Source organism: Alligator sinensis, unplaced genomic scaffold (assembly GCF_000455745.1).
Source record: "Alligator sinensis unplaced genomic scaffold, ASM45574v1 scaffold752_1, whole genome shotgun sequence".
Classification (NCBI taxonomy): Eukaryota; Metazoa; Chordata; order Crocodylia; family Alligatoridae; genus Alligator; species Alligator sinensis.
This window is the reverse complement of record NW_005842000.1, coordinates 3032948-3051469: the sequence shown is the minus strand read 5'-3', so window position 1 is coordinate 3051469 and position 18522 is coordinate 3032948. Positions and strand designations below refer to the sequence as shown.

The following is an 18522-nucleotide window of genomic DNA, read 5'->3' as shown; positions in this document are numbered from 1 at the left end:
TCGGACCTCTGCTGCGACGGGGTGGGAAGAGGGAGAGAGCTCAGCTCCGGCCCCTCTGCTGGGACTCAGGGGAGCGGATGCTTCCCCTGGGAACTGGCTGCAGGCCACCCACGTGCTCCCGGCAGGCCGCCACCCAGCTGTCCCGCGGCAACATATGGCCCGGAGAGAATTGGCAAGCACCTGCCGCAAGAAATGCTCTGCCTTGCAGGGGAGGCACTAAAATACTCTGCAAGCCCAGCGCTGCAGGGACCCTGGGGGTCCCCTCTCCCAGCTCCCGTTGTGCCCAGCCCGGCGCAGACAGACGCCTGCCCTGGCCCTCCGCAAACCTCGAGGGGGGACATTGCACGGCGCCTCTCGGCGGCTGCTTCTGTTCTCCAGCAGCTCCGGCAGCCAGGATGGTTTCCTGAGGTTTAACCCAAATCTTGAACCCGCGGCCTCGCGCCCCGCCGCCCGACGAGGGAGAACCGTTCCTCTCCCTCTTCTTCATGGTATCTAAAAGCTCCTGACCTGTCCTGGTGTCCTGCAAAGACATCCCCCTCAAACACAGACAGATGGACCCCACGCACGCGCGCCCGGGGGGCTGGGGCTCAGGTTGGCATTCCCCTGCTCTCCCCAGGAGCCGGAGATGTGTGTCACCAGCTGCACGGTCCCGGCGGGTGGAAATGCAGCTGCGCCTGAGATGCCATTCGTCTCCCTCCCCGGGGGACCTGCTTTCTCCCGTAATCTCAGGGGAGGCAGCAGAGACCAAAAGGACAAAGCAGCCACGAATCTCAGCCACGTACTTGTTAAGACGGCGCTTTCGTGACAAAGGACCGGGCGAAGGGGAGGGGAAGGGAAGCATCGACACGCTGGATGTTATTGATCTCTCCCACGTCCAATTTATTAAACCTCGTTTCCTGCTTTAATGGTTTATTGTAGGTATTTTTGTGATGGCAGATAATCAGGTCTGGGATTCGAGGTTGTCATAGGAACTCCTGCATGCCACTAATATCTCCTTCCCCCCACCCCGGCCACCCCCGATCTGCGACGGAGCGTGTGAGGGTTCGGTTCTCCTTCGCACAGCAGGTATTTTTCCCTCCCGGCCCCCTCCTCCCCACCCAGTACGAGCCAGAGCAGAGACCAGCTCCACGTAGTCGCTGGGGTGCATTTGGATAAAACCTCGGCCTAAATTCCTCTCATCAAACATAAAAAGGAGCCGACAAAACCTCTCCTAAAGCCGGCCAGAGCCCTGCTCAGATCAATGGGACTGCCTGTCTCTGCATGCGTTGCAAGGTGAATATTAATGACTTTTCAGGACGGTTGCTACTGGAGCAGGGCAGATCGAGTAGGCACGCATTCGTGGGGCCCGGCGCCCCGAAGCCGTGCCGTGCCCTCCTGCCGGCTTCCTGCTCCCTGGGGGCGTCTCACCCCGGGCGGACAGGTGAGGCACAGAGGACTCCCGCAGGGCGCTGCCGGAGCCTGTCGCATCCCAGCATGTCGCCTCGCTCAGCTGGGTAGGCCGAAGCGTGCAGCCAAGCTCCTTCCTGCAGCGGTGCGTGCCCTGAAGAGGAAAGGAGGACTGAAGACAGCGTGGGGCCAGGTTTCTAGGACACACACAGATCATTGGGAAGCAGGAAGAAGACCAGACACCGAAGAGGACGAGCTCCCTGGCCCGCGCGGGCCGAAGGGGCTGTGCTCCTGCGCTCTCTGCTGCACGCTCGATCTGTCGCACAGACTCCTGGCCCCGCCGGAGACGCCTGACAGCCCCAGTGCAAAGCCAGGCACGGAGAGCCTCAAGCCCTGCCCCTGACTGTTCACCAGAACCCGCTTGTCTCTACCCGCAAGGATGGGGAGAGCCCTCCGGGGTCCTTTCCCATCCTTTGATGAGCCTGGTCCCCACCACTGCCAGAGGCACTGGGCGTTGGGTCCGATCCCCCCAGCAGCCCCTCGCCGTCTGCCCTCCCAGCTCCTCTCGCTGCCCTGCAGGTGCATCCCGGGCACGGTGCACGTGGCTGGGGTTTCTGCAGGGGCTGTGCCAGCCCTTTGCTGGAAACCCCCCAGACCGCACGGAGCGCCTGCCTGCTGCACTTTGAGAAGCCAAGCGAGATGGTCTGCCGAGGGCAAGCACCTGGCGGGACCCTGCGCCCCTTTCTCCTCCCTCCCCAGCAGTGGGGAGCAGCAGTGGCTCCATCCCACCTGGATCTCCAGCCCCTCAACCGTGCTCTGCTTGGAGCTGAAAAGACAAAGCAGATGGCGTGAAGCCGCAAGAGCCCAAAGCCAGCCTAAAATTAGTGGAAGCCCCCCCGCTAGGTCCCAGCAGCACAGTTGCATGGCGCCAGGGCTCCTGGCAGGGGGGTGATGGAGAGGAGCTGCGTCTAAACCCACCTCCCTGCCCACACTGCAGCTCTCGCCAGGAAAGCCACACGCTTGGGTGCTTTCCTGCATCAGGGCAGAGGCAGCCTGGGTGTGGGGGGCACCAGAAGCGGGATCCAGCCGCCCACTTGTGCAATTCTTTTGCCACTCTTCCCTCTCCTTCCCCCCGCTCACCACCTCCATAAGCATCCCCATCGTTGCTCCTCCATTTATCCATCCCCATAAATACCACCCTGGCCCTGCATCGCAGGATTTGCTGAGGTGCCTACGAGCGCATTATCTAAGCCCTTGCCAAGATAGAAAAGGAGATGGATGTTGTCCAGAGAGAAGATAAGGCTGCATCTGAAACGGCAGAGCATCCTTGCAGAGCATGCCTGGAGCAGAAAGGCGCCCGATCTCATTCCCTTCGGGTCACCGACCGGCTCCTGTCAGCCAAGACACAGATCTCCGCTTGGGGAGGGGGAGAAGGGATGGATCTACAGGCCTGGAGCCTGGATGTCTTGCGAGGAAGGGCATCCCGCTGCTCCTGCACCCTCCGACAGATCTGCCTGGGGGGGGACCCCCGTTCTTTGCATGCTTTTCGCTGCACAAAGTGGGGATTTGGGTTGGTGTGACAAAGGGAATGACCCCCACGCACACGAGAAATGGAGCTGAGGGTTGGTCTAATAAAAGATACCGGATTTACCCCCCCAAATCTTGTCTGTTTGGAGCAGAGGGTTCGCTCTGCACAGTGCGCCGCATCAATGCAGCCCTTGGCTCTCCTACCCTGGCACGGAGCAACCAAGGACACATCAGCACCGTTATTTAGGGCTGACCTCAAGACCACCTTCAGCAGAGGCCACGTGACCCTCTCCCCTCCCTCCACATCATGCTCAAGCCCACCCACTTTGTTTGGCTTTCATGCAAAGCCGAGCCCTTCTAGGAATCCCTCTCGACTCTCCTTGCAGACAAGTGGGGCAGGAAGAGGGGTGCAGAGGGCTGAGAGCCTGGAGCAGGGAGTTGCGGGCTGGCTGCCGGCGGGCACCCCGAGCTGGGAAAGCTCCGAATGTGCCGAGCAACGAGGAGCGCCTTCATGGCTGGAAAATCAGCTGAGCTCCCAGGGTTTGCACGGCCGGGTTCAGGGAGCCCGTGTGGTCACACCTGGGGACTGGGAGAGGCAGCCTAAGTGACATGCCCAAGACCACGCAGCAAGTCTGTGGCAGCACAGGGCCCCAACCAAGACCCCAGACTGGGGCTCTAAGCACTGGACCAGCTTTCCTTCCTGAGCAGCATTTCTGCATCCAAGCAAGCCATGGCAGGCCAGGAGGGGTGGAGATGTTGAACCCATCCAAGCAAGCCATGGCAGGCCAGGAGGGGGGGAGATGTTGAAAACAAACTCCCAGGCAGTTTGGAGACGGCGATCTCTACCTTTATTCCACCTCCAGCTCCAGATGGCCGGCCTCTCATTTGTAGGCTGCTGAGAGCAGACCGAAACGCTGCCCAGGACACATCTCACCGGCATGTCCGCCGGAGCAGGCACAGGTTCCTAAATCACTTGTGCACCCGCCTTCTGAATCCCCCCGGGTGGGCCCACCCGCAGATGCAGCCGGCATCGTGCTAGGTGCAGCCAACACAAGGCAGGAGGGGAGACACCCGCCGCGCTCCCGCCTGGGGACTCGACCGGGGAGCCGCTGTGCCACTCCCGGCGCCCGGGGAACGGGCAGCGATACAAGCGGTTCACGCCGTGCAGATGGAGCCTCCTTAAAACTTTCCTCCGCTTGGCTGCACGCCTCAGGAAGTTGGCAGCTACAGCCAGGCAGTCACAGCTACCCTCTGATGAGAAGTGCAAGGGAACGGGGAAAATATTTAGAGAACTGGGAAAAGGAAAAAACAAAAACTGATGGAGAGGCCTGGCGGAGCGTCGAAAATCAGTTCTGAGCACAGACGGGGGAAGCCACGGGGCTTTTGTCTACGCTGGGCGCCAACCCCGCTCAAATTCAGTGCTGCCTGGATGCCCTGCGGATGCCGCGTGGGAGGGGAGGCTCCAAAGGAGCCTGCAGGAGAGGGCAGGAAGAAGTGAACTGGGAGCTGGCAAAGACAGAGGACAAGGAGCCTGGCGCTTCTAGGTGCCCGATTCAAACTCCCGTCACGTTTCTCACCCGGCGACTCAACGTGCCTGGGAGCCCGGCGCGAGCGGAGAGCCCGCAGGTGACCAGGCCGTGGCGTGGCAGCAGGGCGGGGGAGACGCCGTCGGGGGCCGTCTGTCGTCTCCCCCCGGCACGGCACCTCTACTCGGGATGCTGGCGCTGCCGTCGCGGCAAACAGAAGCCCCAGCTCCCGCGCCGGCAGACGTGGCAGCCCGGTTGCAGGGGAGACGGGAGGAGGGGGCGAGGGATAAACAACTTGCTCTTTTAAATAATTGCTTCTGACAGATCCATTTCTTCCACCAGGTTCAAGCTTAATTTTATGATGGTAGCGGTAGCTATAGCAACGTGTAAAAATAACGTATCCCGCAGCAAAGCAAATTCGCTGTAAACATTTTTTTTTTTCTTTCTTTCTTTTTGCTCGCGGAGATGAGAAAAGCGAGAGCCGTGGCGGGCAGGCCCGGCGCAGACACAGCCCCGTGGAGCGCGCCGCTTGCCGTCTGCCCGCGCCGGGCCTGGCGTCGGTGCTTTGTGCGCTTGCAAAAATCCCATTGTTCCCTCGCCTTTTGTGCCGTCCCGGGGTGCAGCCGACGCTCGGCTGAGCTGCCGGCCAGGATGAGAGGCCGCTCAGGTGTGCAAGTGGCTCTCCCACGCCAAAGGGCCTCACTAATCCCCATCCTAGGAACCCAGTTTGCCTCCCTCCGGAGGCCGGGTGCCAGGTGCATGCAGGGGGCAGAGGCACTGGGCTTGCACCGTGGAGCCACGTGGCAGGAGGAGAGTTCAGGATCATCCAGGCAGGCACAGAAGAGACCATGCACAACAGGCCCCGTGCACGGAAGAAATTTTCACCCAAGCCTGGGAAATCCCCAGCAAGGAGTGAATGCCACATCCTGCTCACTGGAGCTCAGCTCAGGGCAAACATGAGCCACCGGCCCGGGGATGATAGAGCCCCTGTGACAGCCGAGCAAGAAAGCACCTAACAGGAGCAAACTCTGCCCTTCCTGCCAGCTCAAAGGGGAAATCCTCTGCTTAGACACAAGGAAACATTTCCTCCTAATGGGAATAGCGCTGTGCATAGGCAGGGCAAGCGGGGAAAGGGCCTTGCCTAAACAACCCACTCACATAAATAAGCTTCTAGCTCGTTAGCAACAGGAAGCAGTTGCGAATGACCTCGTCCCATCATAGAAACCATAACGAAGGGCTGGAAGGGATCTCCAGGGGTCATCTAATCCAACCCCTATCCTAGTGCAATATCTCATTTCTGCTGAAGGTGGACCCACCCGCTTCAGAGTAAGATGGAAAAGCCACGCCAAGGGGCAGGGACCGCGTGCACAGCCAGGGTCGCTTGGCCCCAGTGCGATACAACAGCCACGACAAGGGTGACGATAGGGAAGGCGACGCCGTCACCTGCTCAGGAGGGAAACTTCTTTGCAACCTGCAGAGTCCGTGGCTGGCTTTCGTGGCTTTCCAGCCCTTCTGCATGTTGATTCTGCTAGCTATACCGCAGATGCATCTATTATTCACGCACGGTTCCTCCTTTTTGATTCCCACGAGACTCCTCACCTCCAGCAAACACTTCCCATCGCTTCTTGAAGAGAGCGCAGCGCCCGGTCCCTGGCAGGCAGGTGAGAGCCGGGTCAGACGCACCTCTCTCTGGGGTGCTTTACACAGGGAGAGTCCTGCCCAGAGCAAGGGGATGAGTTTGAGGAGCTCCCAAGCTTTGATCTGCCCTGCAATGGGGGAGGGAAGACTTAGGGAAGGACGGCTTTCACTATGCAGGCCTGGTTGACATCAACGGACTCGGGGCCCTCGGGGCTGTTTGCTCTCAACACCCCGGTTTGGACGTGGTCTCCCCCACCTTGCAAACCACAATCCTGGCTGCATCCACACGAAACTATTTCCCCGCTCCCCAGGGCCAGCGTCGCTCCCCCATGCCCCGCCGTTGGGAAGGCTTTGGTGTTTGGGTTGGAATTCATGCGATGACTAATTAATGGTGTTAACTGCTTATGCTTTGTGATGGTGACTCACGTTACACTGACGATGATTTCATTTGTTAATCCTCCGGGCGACGATGCCGCTAATTGGCCGGCTCGCGGCTCTACCCATGGTTAGGAGCCGTGGCTGAGAAAGCTGGGGCGTGATGATCGCTGCCGCGCTCTATTGGCGAGACAGCCAGTTGACTTCCTCTCCCTCCCGCAAGCTCGTATTTTGCCACTGGCTCTGTGACTTCCCTACCGTCTCTTTGGAGGATGTGGCCACGCTAATTTTGTTGCTAATCAGATTTGCATCCACACGGGGCGTTTTAAACAAAGATCCCTCAGACCTTGGGGAAGGGAAAGGGTAGCAATTACAGCAGTTTCAATCCCCCGCCTTCGAGATAAACTCTTTCAGCTCAGCATGTTTCAATGCACTTGATCCACCCAGTGAAGCTTCCCGAGTCCTCTTCTGCAACGCCGACCTCCGTGATGGAGAAGCAGCTGCGCCGGGCACCGCGCTAACCAGGAGGATGCTCCAGACCCCGCCACCGAGAGAACGTCCTGGAGAGGCGGGCATGGAGGGGGCTTGCGCGAGCCAGGCCAGGGCGCCGCATTTCTTTCAATAAATCTTTTCGTTCATTTTTGAGGCCTGGAAACGCTCTCCAAGGTGTCCGGCCAATTAGCGGAGGCCAAGCAGCGGACAAAGAGCTTTTCATCTGCACCCAGGAGGCCGGGCACAGCTCTCAGTCAGGATTGGTACACGGCACGGGAAAGCCTCCCCTCCCGGACGTAGAGGGGGCTTGCCAAGAGCCGCCCGCAATCCCTGGGCCGTGTCCCTGCATCTTCACCCGCCCGGGCAGGGCAGGGCAGGGCATTGCAGAGTCTCCTCTTCCAGACAGATGGCTCTGGGCACTGGCTGGCAGGCGGAGAGGATGGTCAGGACTGAGCCAACAACCAGCCCTGTAGCTGATTTAAGAGGTTGTTGCTGGTTCAAGAGTCCGATACAAAACAGGCCTGATTTTACCTGGCAAAGAGAAGGACTCCCCCCGTGCCGGAGCTCCCGCAGCGCCTTCGCCTGCATCCAAACCCCAAATGCCCCCGCGCCTCTGAGCACGGCCCCCCGCCCAGTTACCCGGGGGGGCAAGGGTGCTGTGTCTCAGAGAGGTGGATGGGGACAGAGTCGCAGACACGCGTGTCAGCCGTGACGCATCGCCGAGACCCCGGGAAGCTGCTGACCCAGGGCCTGGGGCACCGGCAGAGAGGAGCTGGGGAAACGGCCCCGAGCTGGAAGTAATCGCAGCGATCTTGCTGCGCTCGTGGACAGGGCGAGAGCTCTCCAGCGCGCTCCCAGCAAGACCCTCCAGCAGCCGCAAGTGGGAAAAGTGGCTGCCCGCCCGGGAACGCAACAGCAGCTGCCAGCGACCCAGAACAGACCGCTCCAGCTGTGACCCTCGCGTCCACCGCCCCCCCCGGCACCACATCTGCAGCATTGCTGCGGTGAAGCAGCGCAGATGCAAGCACGGGGCTGCTCCGGGCGTCGTGCCAGCCCGCACATCAGCAGGGGTCGGGGAAGAGAACCGAGGTCTTTTGGGGGTCCAGCAAGACACAGAGCAGCTGGGACCAGATCCCCAACCAGGGCAGCTCCACGATCGCATGGTTTAGCCTGCCCCGCGTCCAGCTCACGTTAAAGAAATGCCAAGCTGGACAAAGCCCTCTCCAAACCTGCACTTCAAAGTCCCACCACCTTCAGCAGAGAGCCCCAGCTAGCAGGAAGCTATGGACAGAGATAGCCGAACGTGATAAATGCCTTGGCGACAGCATCTGGAGTTATCTGCAGCTTCTGCAAGACCTTATCAGCCCACCCAGCCAGCAACGAGCTCCAGACAGCCGGGCCCGGAAATCAGAAGAACATTATCGGCTGTCCTAATGCTGGATGCTCGCTTCCGATAACACTTTGCAATCACCGAAGAACAGAGAGAGGGCAAAGAAAGAAAAAAAGCCAGGCGATAACTCATCGCACACTGAGCGCCTCGGCCTGCCCCAGCCTCAGGGGCTCCAGAAGGGGCTTCACTAAAGGCTCCCACCGCACCTTGGCTCTGATGACCTCCAGGCACTAAGAGACAGAGTCCTCTCCCTGCCACGCGGGGAGCCGGGGAGGGGCACAGGGCTGCCACGCTGCCCTGGCCGCGCCGCATGCAGGTGGCAGGGGCAGAGCAGAGCTCAGACCCCATGGCTTCCAGCCCCTTGGCGGAGAATCAGACCCAGAGCCTCCTTCCCTCCCCGATGGAAGCAAGCGGGTGCTGGGGGGGATCCCAAGTGAAACACCGGCTGTATCCCCCTTCCCCGTCTGCACGTGGCTCAGGGCCATCAGGCCTGGCAGGAGAGAGCTGGCAGCACTCCCAGCATCCGTGCCTCCACGGCTTGTGGGGGGCGACGTGTTTTTGGGGGTGAGATCACAAGGTCAGAAGGGACCGTCGCCACCCTCAAGCCCACCCTTAATGAGCCCCTGAGCTGACGGCACAGGGAAGCCTTTGATCTTCCCCGGTGTGGTGCGCTGGAGACCCGGCCCTGCACCCCTCAGCTGCCCCTTGCAGCCAGGCATCACCTGCCGGTCACCCCGCTTGCCTAGGGATGTGCCTAGCTCCAGCGCCCAGCACCTGGGCCTGGTGTCAGCAGCCAAAACCCCCCTGAGCGTGTCTGGCTCTCTCCGGTGCAGCATCCCTCTGTGCTAACCCAGCTGTGGGCCAGGGGAGGGGAGGCGAGACCCCCAAAGGACCCCTGCCATGCAACTAGGGCGTGCATGGGTGGGAGCAGCTACAGCCCCCTCGTCCCCTGGCACAGACACTGCAGCGACGGCACCCGATTTACGAGCTTTGGGGGTGCTCGGAGGAGCTCTGTAAAAACACCCCCGCCTTCTTTCTCCCCCCTCCCCGCCACCTCTTCCTCCTCTCCTACTTAATTTCTGCATAACTGCAAAGCGTTCTCACCTTCACACCAGCAGACACAACACAAATCAGAGACAGCCTCCGCTGCAGCAGCTGGAAAGGGCAAAATAAATTTGTCTGGCGTCAGCACACCAGCAGATCCCTTCATTAACACTGGAACATCACTCCTGGAGACAGGTTGAGGCAGGGGTGTCTGGGTGCCCGGGAGGAAGGGTTAGCTCCACGGGCCCTGCAGCCCCCCAAGAGAGAGCGAGGCCGTGCGTGGGGGGATGCTCGCTGGAGCAGGGAGCTTGAAGATCTGGTGGGAGATGCTTTCAAAGGCCAGAGATTAGGGCCTCTGGACTGGAAGCTGCAGCCAGGCCTCTCGCAATATGTACAAGTGCTCCTCCGGCCTCTCCCAAAGCCACGGACAGAGCTCAGGCTCCTGATATTAAACCCAAGATATTGGCTGGGATGATGTAGTTGGGGCTGGTCCTGCTTGGAGCAGGCGGTTGCACGAGGTGGGACTTCCTGAGGTCCCTTCCAGCCCTCCTTTTCTATGGCTTTTTGAACCCCAACCTCTCCCGCATGGACAGTGCAGCGTGGCTCATCAGCCTTGCCCCTTTTGTTCAGCCCTAGGACACCTGCCCACCAGTGACGCCGGGGGCACTCGCCCGCCGTGGGACCCGGGCAGTCCCGGAGCCGACCCCAGTGCCCCGCTGCACCGTGCCTTCCCGCTACGCGGCTGCAGTGTATTCCACGATTCGCACAGCAATAGCTACCCTGCACCCGGGACCCCTCAGGCTCCCGTCCGCGTGCTCTCTGCCTCTCCTTCCTCCCCAGGGGAGCCCCAGCAGCCAGGCACGATGCCCTGAACACAGGCCGAGACATCAGGAACAATCGCGTCCTGTCCGCGGGCAGCGGGACTTGGAAGGATCAAAGGACTACGCTGTTTGTCTCTGCTTGTTCACACAGCACATCACTGCTAGGGCTTTCTAGCCGTGGCCAACAATGCTACCTCAGCCGGGCATGCATGAGTTTTCCAGGCCCTTTTCAGCCCCTGGTTGAAAGGGGAGGGCTGGGGTCCGTGAGCATTTGGCAGCCACCTCTGTAGCAGCCTTGTTCTCCTGCGCTGACAGTCTCAGAGCCTCTGAACCCAACCGTCCCCGGGGTAAGGGCGGACAATGCGTCTTCCTTCTGGCTCTGAGCAACGGGAGAGGAAGCTGGAAGCCCCTTTGGCAATCAGGAGGGTCTAGAAGATATAGCCGCAGTGGCTTCTGCAGAGAAGATGCAGAGGGGTGTCGGGTCATCGCCCTCACGTCCCCAGCGTCCGGGAGCAACGAGCCAGGGGCTCCCACTCGGGGAAGGAAACCAGCAGCGTTGTACCGCGGGATCCACGCGGCATTTGTACAAGTCCGCGGGCCCCAGCGCTCCCAGTGTCTTCAAACCTCCCCGCAACGGGGCACCTCCGACCGCGGGGCCACATTCAGGTCTCCTGCAGCGTGGCTCAGGAGCGAGGCGGCCAGAAGGCAGCCCGGGGGACCCTTTCCCACCCTCCACCAGCCGCCAGCACCTGCACGCCCAGCTCTCACTGGGTTTCTAGGGAAGGATTCTGCTTCCCTGGTCCTGTCCTGGTTTTGCTCCGGACGGCCACCTATTTGAGGGCATCTCTGGGCTGCCCTCGTGCAAAGGAAACAAGGGGCCTTTCCCATCAAGCCCAGTGGGACCAGCCCGGTGGCAGGCACATCACTACTAGCTGCAGCCACACGGACCGTCGTTAGAGATTCGGCCCCAATTTGCTCCGGACACCCCCCCGGCAGGTATTTCTGATCATAACAGCAGTCCCTGCCCAAGTCCCACCGTCCGTCCCCCTGTCCAGGCTGTTCCCATCCCGGCCCCTCCAGGTCACAGCAGGCCAGGCTTCCAGGCTCTCCTGCAGGATACAGCCACCTTTCCTGCTGTGACACAGGCTAGCAGGAATTCCCCAATAGGAAACTCTTCTGAACGTGTTAAGGAAGCCCGGCTAAATTGCTGTTTCCACCACTCCAGGTGACAGGAGACAGAGAAAGTGAAGGCTCAAAGCCGCAGGCTAATCAGGACCTAGCCTAGCCCGAGCAGAGACAAAGCACTAGCTAAGATCCAAGGGAGATCTCCCGGGTGCAGACCCCATCTGCGTGTGTTTGCACAGCAGCTTAGCCTGCCAGGGCCCGAAGCCTCCAGACGCTGCCATGCAAGCAATAATAAATTGTGTTTTAGTAACTGGAGGCACGTTCATATGCCAGCCTCTGCTGGAGAAAAGGCCAGGGAAATAAGGCAGGTAGAAACCTTGCACCCCCCGCTAATGAGCGCAGGATTAGCATTATGTGGAGCGGGGCAGAGGACAGCGCGGCAGTCCCTCTCCTCCTCTTCTCCGCGCAACCCCGAGCAATCAGACTGAAATTGTTCTGCAGAAGTCATTGACCAAGGACGTAAGATCACCTGCTCCTGGCAGAGCTCTCGAGTGCCACTAGATTTAAGTTGAGTGTGATTTGAAATACTGCTCCCCAATTAACCCACAATAACAACCGGTGGCTGTGAACGGCAAGCTGGAAAACAAGATCCCCGGTTGGACTGGATGATCTCTTGAGGTCCCTTCCAGCTTTACTTCTCTATGTTTCTATATTTGTGTGCCCTAGTTTTGCCACTGGGCGATGGCCTCATTCGTGTGGATGCTCCCCGTCTAAGATGTTCACTTTTTCCTCTCATTTGGGGCTAGAGCTCAGGTTTCAGCCCACGTATCGCCAGCCTCCCAGGACCCCCAGCATCTCCAGCAGAGGCAGCTCACAGAGGACTGGGGATGCATAGTGTAAAGGGAAAAACCTAGAGTAAAGCACCTTGGCTGAAGGCATAACAGCTGGAATTGCTCTGAGGCCCTCTTCAAAAGGCATAGCCAAGAGCACACACGAGTTGTTTGCCTTTGCAGCTCCTCTTTAAATATTGGGAGACTAGGGAGACACATAACAGCCGAGTCCCATCCGAACAGCCTCTGAAGGAACTCACGAGGAAAAAAAACCCATCATCAAGCAGCCCTTCTGTTTTGCAAGCCGGTCACAAGATATGGGTTTCCCTTCCCTTGTAACCGCTTTAGCTTCCTTATGCAAGACACACAGTTCCCCCCCTCTTTTTGAGGTCTGAAAAGGGTCCCAAGGCTTGTCTCACATCTCTTGCAACTGCACAGCTGGTCCAGTAAAGTAGATCTCCAAACAGACACCTCTTTGCATGTTTCCTGGACCATGCCAGGCCCAGCGACGCTCCAACCCTAGCTGGCTTCCTTAGCCCGCAGCTGTGGGTAGGGGCACATCCAGCAGAGCTTGCATCACCTGCAGCTTGTGGATGCTATTTAAGGGTCTGGGTGAGCTGAATCTTGCTGCTTGCTCTGAGTCATCTCTACTGGTGGCTGGAGCTCTCTTGCTGGGATAAATGGGAGACTGCCGTCTTCAATGAACACATAACACAAAGGGAAGTAAGGGAAGAACGGCGGCTATTTCAACGGTGACTGTTAGGGTCCCTCGCTCGGGATCTCATGACACCCACAGATACCAACCCGAATGCCTGTTCCCCTTCCCCCTGCCAGTCAGATTCTTGCTCATCTCAGGCTTGGCAGCCTCCGTGCTTTGCTCCTTATAAACTGGCAGAAGGGCTCTTTCCCCCTCTACCCCCCCATCATCAAGTTAACATATTGTTTAGTACAACCTAACATCAGATAAACTAATTTAAGCTCCTTCTGTACTGGATGTCTTGGATTCATTTGGCATGGTACCTAACGAGGCTGCAGCTACATTCGTCTCTCCGTAGGTGCTAAATACCAGTGGTGGAATAGCAAATACCTACTTTGGAAAGCCCCCGTCATGAGGAATAAACCCCGAGGCTCCTGCCTCTTCTCCCTAGAGGTCTGGGAGTGCTCGGGTCAAGCCCGATGCCCGAGGCCCCAGGCTCCTGGTTGAGCTGGACAGGCCACCTCTGCACCGGTCTCCCCTGCCTGCTGATGAGAGAGGCACATCTCTTATCTCATGGCAGTAAAATGCACCGGTAGCTTCGTTTGCAGGACCCGGGGGGCTTGTGCCACGTCTGGGGGTGAGAACGACTGCCGTGGGACAGAGCAGTTGTGAATTCCCCCTGGAAAATGAGCCCGGCTGGCGGATCGGAGAACTGCAATGGTGGGGAAGGAGAAAAAGGGCCTGGTGTATTAAATACAGTTCCCCACCCCCAAAGGAGACAACTTCTCTATATATTTCCTTTTCCTGCCTGCCTTTGCAAGCGACGGCTTACAGTTCTGGGCACGCCGGCTGAGCTAGTCTGGGCATCGCAGGACTTCAGCACAGCTCTGACAGATGCAACGCCCACGAAAAGCACTGGACATCTCTGCCGTGACTTCTCTGGAGTTAGGCTCACCCCTATGTGAGGATCCTTTCGGCAGCTCTGAGGCTTGAGGAACTCTCCCCAGTTCCTACATCTGCACCTCCAGTGTTTTCGCCCCACCTCGTGCCATTTTTTACTTGTGATTTAAAGCCTTTGCTGCCTGCCAGGGATCCCGCGAAGCTCGGTGGAGCTCCGAGATGCAACAGGCTGAGCAGAGGGTGCACCGCCGTCTACGGCTGCCATCCATCCGGCAGCATCCTCCAAGATGTGTCACTGCTCACTCTGCATTGTTCTGTCTCATTGCAATGGTAAAATATTGATTTCTAAAGGAGAAAGGCCGAGCAGGGAATAAAAGGGATGTTTCCATTAGCGAGAGAACTCAGCCAGCCTAATAGGCCCAAAACTTTGTCAGAAACGTCAGTGTGAGGTCCCGCTGAGCTGGGGCTCAAAACTGCTCCGCCGTACTGCATAATTTCCAATCCCTCATGCTGCCAATGAGCGATTGCTGCTGGTCTCTGAGCTGTTTGAAACTCAGACGCAGAAAAGGAAGCTCTTGAAAGGGGATGGTGGGGGGAAAAAAGCCCTGATTGGAGTCAGTGTTTCGGGACTTTAATGCTGGATCTGGCCTAACCGATCTTTTTTTCTCTTTTGATTACAGTCGCTTTTCCCAAATGGCCCCGCCGCCGTCTCTGCTCGCATGAGAACAGAGCGAAACCGGGGTTTGCAATGAAGCTGGAGCGCCCTGGGAGCGGGACTGCGTACCCCTCCTGCCAGGGACCCCAGGCTCTTCAGAGGGGCCTGGGTCAGGCCCCCACAGCTGGGGCCTAAAACTCCAGGATGTCTGCATTTAGCTTTGAAAATAAGCTCATGGCAAAGGCTATCTCCGAGCCAGTCCAGCTCCCCTGGCAGCTTCCGCTAAAGACCTGCCTGTCCGTGCATGGGGGCTGTGCGGGGATGCTGCTTGCATTGAGTCTTTGCTCTTCCAGGCGTGCAGGCGGAGGTGTCTGCACTCCGGCCCTGCCTAGCAAGAGCCGGAGGCAGGAGGTGAGGGGGCTGCAGGGACTCGGGCAGGATCGGACTAAGGGTAGGGAGCGCGTTCCTCTGGTGTGTGGCTGCCCCCGGACTCAGCTTTTCCCATTAGCCGGGTAGGCGTCCTGCCCAGAAATCTGCTCCTGCATCAGGGACGTGGAGTACTGGCTGGGACCGCGGGACAAATGCTAGCACGTACCGGGGCACACGCAAAGCACTTCAGTCTGCAAAGGCGGCTGCCAGGCTGGGGGCAGAGCTGGACGCAGCCTGCAGCTGGGTTTTGAATGGTGCCGACCTGAGTGCACAGTGCCCAGGACTCATACGGGACATCCCACAGCCAAGCTAAGCGAGTGGCCTCAACCCACCCGTGCTCCCCACCTCTCTCAACGAGGGATGCCGGCACTGCCTGCCTCTCCCAGGGCTCGAGCTGACGTTCATACCCTGCCGAGGCAACGGAAGATCTTTGTTTCCCCTGTACGGAGAGCACAGGTGAAGGGAAATACCCTTTGCTCGTGGAGCAGGTGAAGGGGGTGCATCCCCTTAGGGAAGACGGCAGTCACATGCATGCACCCATTCAAGACCGAGTCATGAACAAACTGGCTGAGACCTGGGGCTGGGCTGCAAGATGGGAACATGGCACCACAGAGAAGAGGGATCTTCCCAGGCCCCAGTCGTGCTTCTGCATCGCTGCACATAACGCTGAGCCCTGGAAGGGAAGCCAGGGCTGGCCGTTTAGCTGAGGCTACTGGAAAGAGACTCCGAGGGCCTGCAGCCTGTCCAGCAACCAACCCAGAGGGTCTCCCAGCCGCGTCCCTCGTGCTTCCCTGAGAGCAGGATGGAGAGTGCTTCCCGCACGGCCGGCCCCACTCAGCAGTGAAAGCAAATCTGTTCCTGACAAGCTCTCCTGGGAGCTTCCCCTTCCTCAGCCCAGGCGCGACTGCAAGTTACTTATGACTGCACTTGGCAGAGCAGCTCCGGACGCACCGAGCCTGGCCAGGACCCGCCGAGAGGGTGCGAACACCCAGCCCCTTTGCTGCATGACTTCTGAACCCGCCTGGAAGAGCTGCAGAGGTGAAGGCAAACCCGGGCCCAGCCCTCCGTGCCGCTCTCTCAGCTGAAGTGGCAATTGCAGGTTAAATAAAGAAGCAGCAGCTAAAGTTTCTGAGCGAAGCCTGGCTGCCCAATAATAGTATTTAGAGTCTGGCAGTACTACCCTTCCCCTGATGAATAGCACAGCAAGCCTCCTGTTCGCTGTGGGTGTTTGATTCTGAAGGAAACTACTAATTATGGCATTATGCCTTCTGAAAGGCTCCCAGCTCTTGTGCTCCCGCGCGGGCGCCCAACATCGGGGGGAACGGCACTCTCATCTCAGGCAGGTCCTTATTAACCTGCAGCCCCTACCACTGCGCCAGGGCCCCCCTCGAGGGGCAGGTCCCGGAAGACCCGGCACTCTTGGACAGGGACTTTCTGGAGGGAGGACAGCTGATCGTCTGCCTCTTCCAGGGGAGCAACACCAGCTGATTCCCATGCACAACTCATGCTTCCACCTGCGGGCCTTCTCCCTGCTTTCTTCCCCCCCCCCCCCCCCGCCGTGCTCAGTATCTTTCCTTCTTCGCTGCTCTGTAGCTGCTGTCTGCCAGCACGGCATCTCCGCCTCATAAGCGCCTTCAAACAGGTTGTCTAAGCCGTCGGCGCGGGGCAGGAGAGCAGCCCAGGCATGCCCGAGCGGCACAGGCCTCCCGGCATTTTGACTCCCATTAAAAATAACCACGAGGCTGCAGACAGCTGGACGTGCCTCCCTGCATCCCTGTGGAAAGAGGAGCCCTGCATCCTGCGTGGGCAGCAGAGCAGCTGCTCTGAAGTCGGCCCTGCATGGAGAGGGGGAATGAAGGCAGTTGCAGGGAGCCCACGCGGACCCCACCTTCCCACTGCTCTGCAAGGGAGCATTTCCAACACAGCCCTGGGACCGCCTGCCTTGAAACAGGGCCCGAACATGGGACCAAATGGGCCTGAATGTAGGAGCAAATGACCAATTGCAATGGAGCTCCACCCTGGGGCCAAATGGCTCTCACAGGCTCACGAACTGAATGCTGCTCACTTGTGCACAAGTCAAAATGGGAGCAGCAAACGGCTGCCTCGGTGGGTGGCGGTGGCCTTGGCTGGACGCAGGCTGGAAATCTGCAATCACAGGGTGATGGCAGCAGCCAGGAGCCCCTCGTGCAGCCTGGGGCTCCGTGGAGAGGGGCACCGCGCCAACAGGCAGCAAGACGTGCAGTCCCTCTGGTCCTGGCCTGGCTCCGCCGGCAAACTCAATTAAGGCTGGATGCAACATGTGGGTGTTGCAAACAATAGGGCAGAGGAGGCTTGCAGCAATAAGCACACGAATTTGTATGGGCTGACAATACGCACAGCTTGACGGCTCCAAATCACTCGAGATGCCTTTGCTATTTGTTGATGATAAGATATAAATACAGGGAACGGCATCGGCGCTGGCGCATCTTCCCTGGGGTGGAGTGTTGTGGTGAGCAGGGGCGAAGGCAGGCTGCAAGCCAGAAAAGCTCTCCAGAGCATGGGAACAGCTCTTGGTCTACTTGGTGCCCACCCACCTGCCCGCCTGGCCTCGGACAGTCCTTGCCCAGCAGGAGCATGACGGCCGGCTTGCCCTAGGCCAGAGCCCGGGAGTTCCTCTTGTTCGCATACGCAGCAAAAGCAGAAATGACTGCCCAGTTGGGCTTTCCCACCTTGGTGGAAGCTGCTTACTCAGCCCCTGTGGGCAGAGGGACCCTGTGGCCACTTCCCTAAGCGAGCTGTGAGCACACCTGCCCGTGCGTCTACAACAGCAAGGATCTAGCAGCCGTGCAGGCCACGGCCCATCCCCGATGCCCCCGTCCTCGACTACGAAGGGGACTGGTGCCGAAGCGTGCTCACGGCTAGCTCGCTCTACGGCCCTGCAGTTAGCTAGATGGTAGTATGGCCGTACTCGCGGGCTGTACAGACACCGCCTGTGACTGCTGTGCTGCACGCTCCCCCCATCGTGTGCAGTCATCAGGTAGAGCAGAGGCAGGGAGCAGGTCCCGCACGCCTGGGCCCGCAGCAAGTTCCTGCCGGAAGGAGCCCACAGATCCTTGCCTGGCTCCAGTACAAGTGCCTGCGCTGCTCACCCCTCTTAAGAGATGCCAGAAGGAAGGCCTGGGCCTGAGTGGGTTGTGGCGGGGCTGCCCCTGCCTCTGGTCCTCAGACACAGTGCGTGTGCGCACGGGGAGGCGAGGCACTGGGACACTTGCAGATCTCAGTCTTGGGCCTCCCAGGCAGCTGCAAACAGGACCTCGTCCCCTCCCCTCCTCGGTTTCTACTCCAGCATCTCATCCCCGGCTTCTCCCACCTCCACGCTCCTCCTGCCGTGCACAACCTCCCAGGGTGGTTTCCCCTTAGCTCATGACAAGCATCATGTCGCAAGGTGCCAGGCTGGGGATGCTGCTTGTGCATTTCCCCCGCGGTCTTTTGTGCTCTCACCTGGGACGAAGCGGGGGGCACTTGCACGCGTGCTCCCGGGAACAGCGGGTGCAGAGTTTGTGGCCTGGCTGGCTGGGACAAGGCACGGGCATGCCGGAGAGAGGGGCGCTGAGCAGCTGGGCATGGGGGAAGCGAGAGGACCCCAGCCCACTGATGCTGGGGGGGGAGCAGAGCCCCTCCCTCCAGCCTGGGTCACCATGCCCACAG

General features: G+C 59.4%; 1 protein-coding gene across 1 annotated transcript; it reads right to left on the bottom strand.

Annotated features, from left to right (window-relative positions):
- Positions 1-4192: 4192 nt before the first annotated feature.
- LOC112549942 lies at positions 4193-5296 on the bottom strand (the record flags this gene model as incomplete). The annotated part of the gene is given in 2 exon segments (XM_025201753.1): positions 4193-4878; positions 4880-5296. Coding segments are annotated over 2 exon segments (1098 nt in total), but the record flags the coding sequence as incomplete, so codon positions are not given.
- Between the last annotated feature and the right edge of the window lie 13226 nt (positions 5297-18522).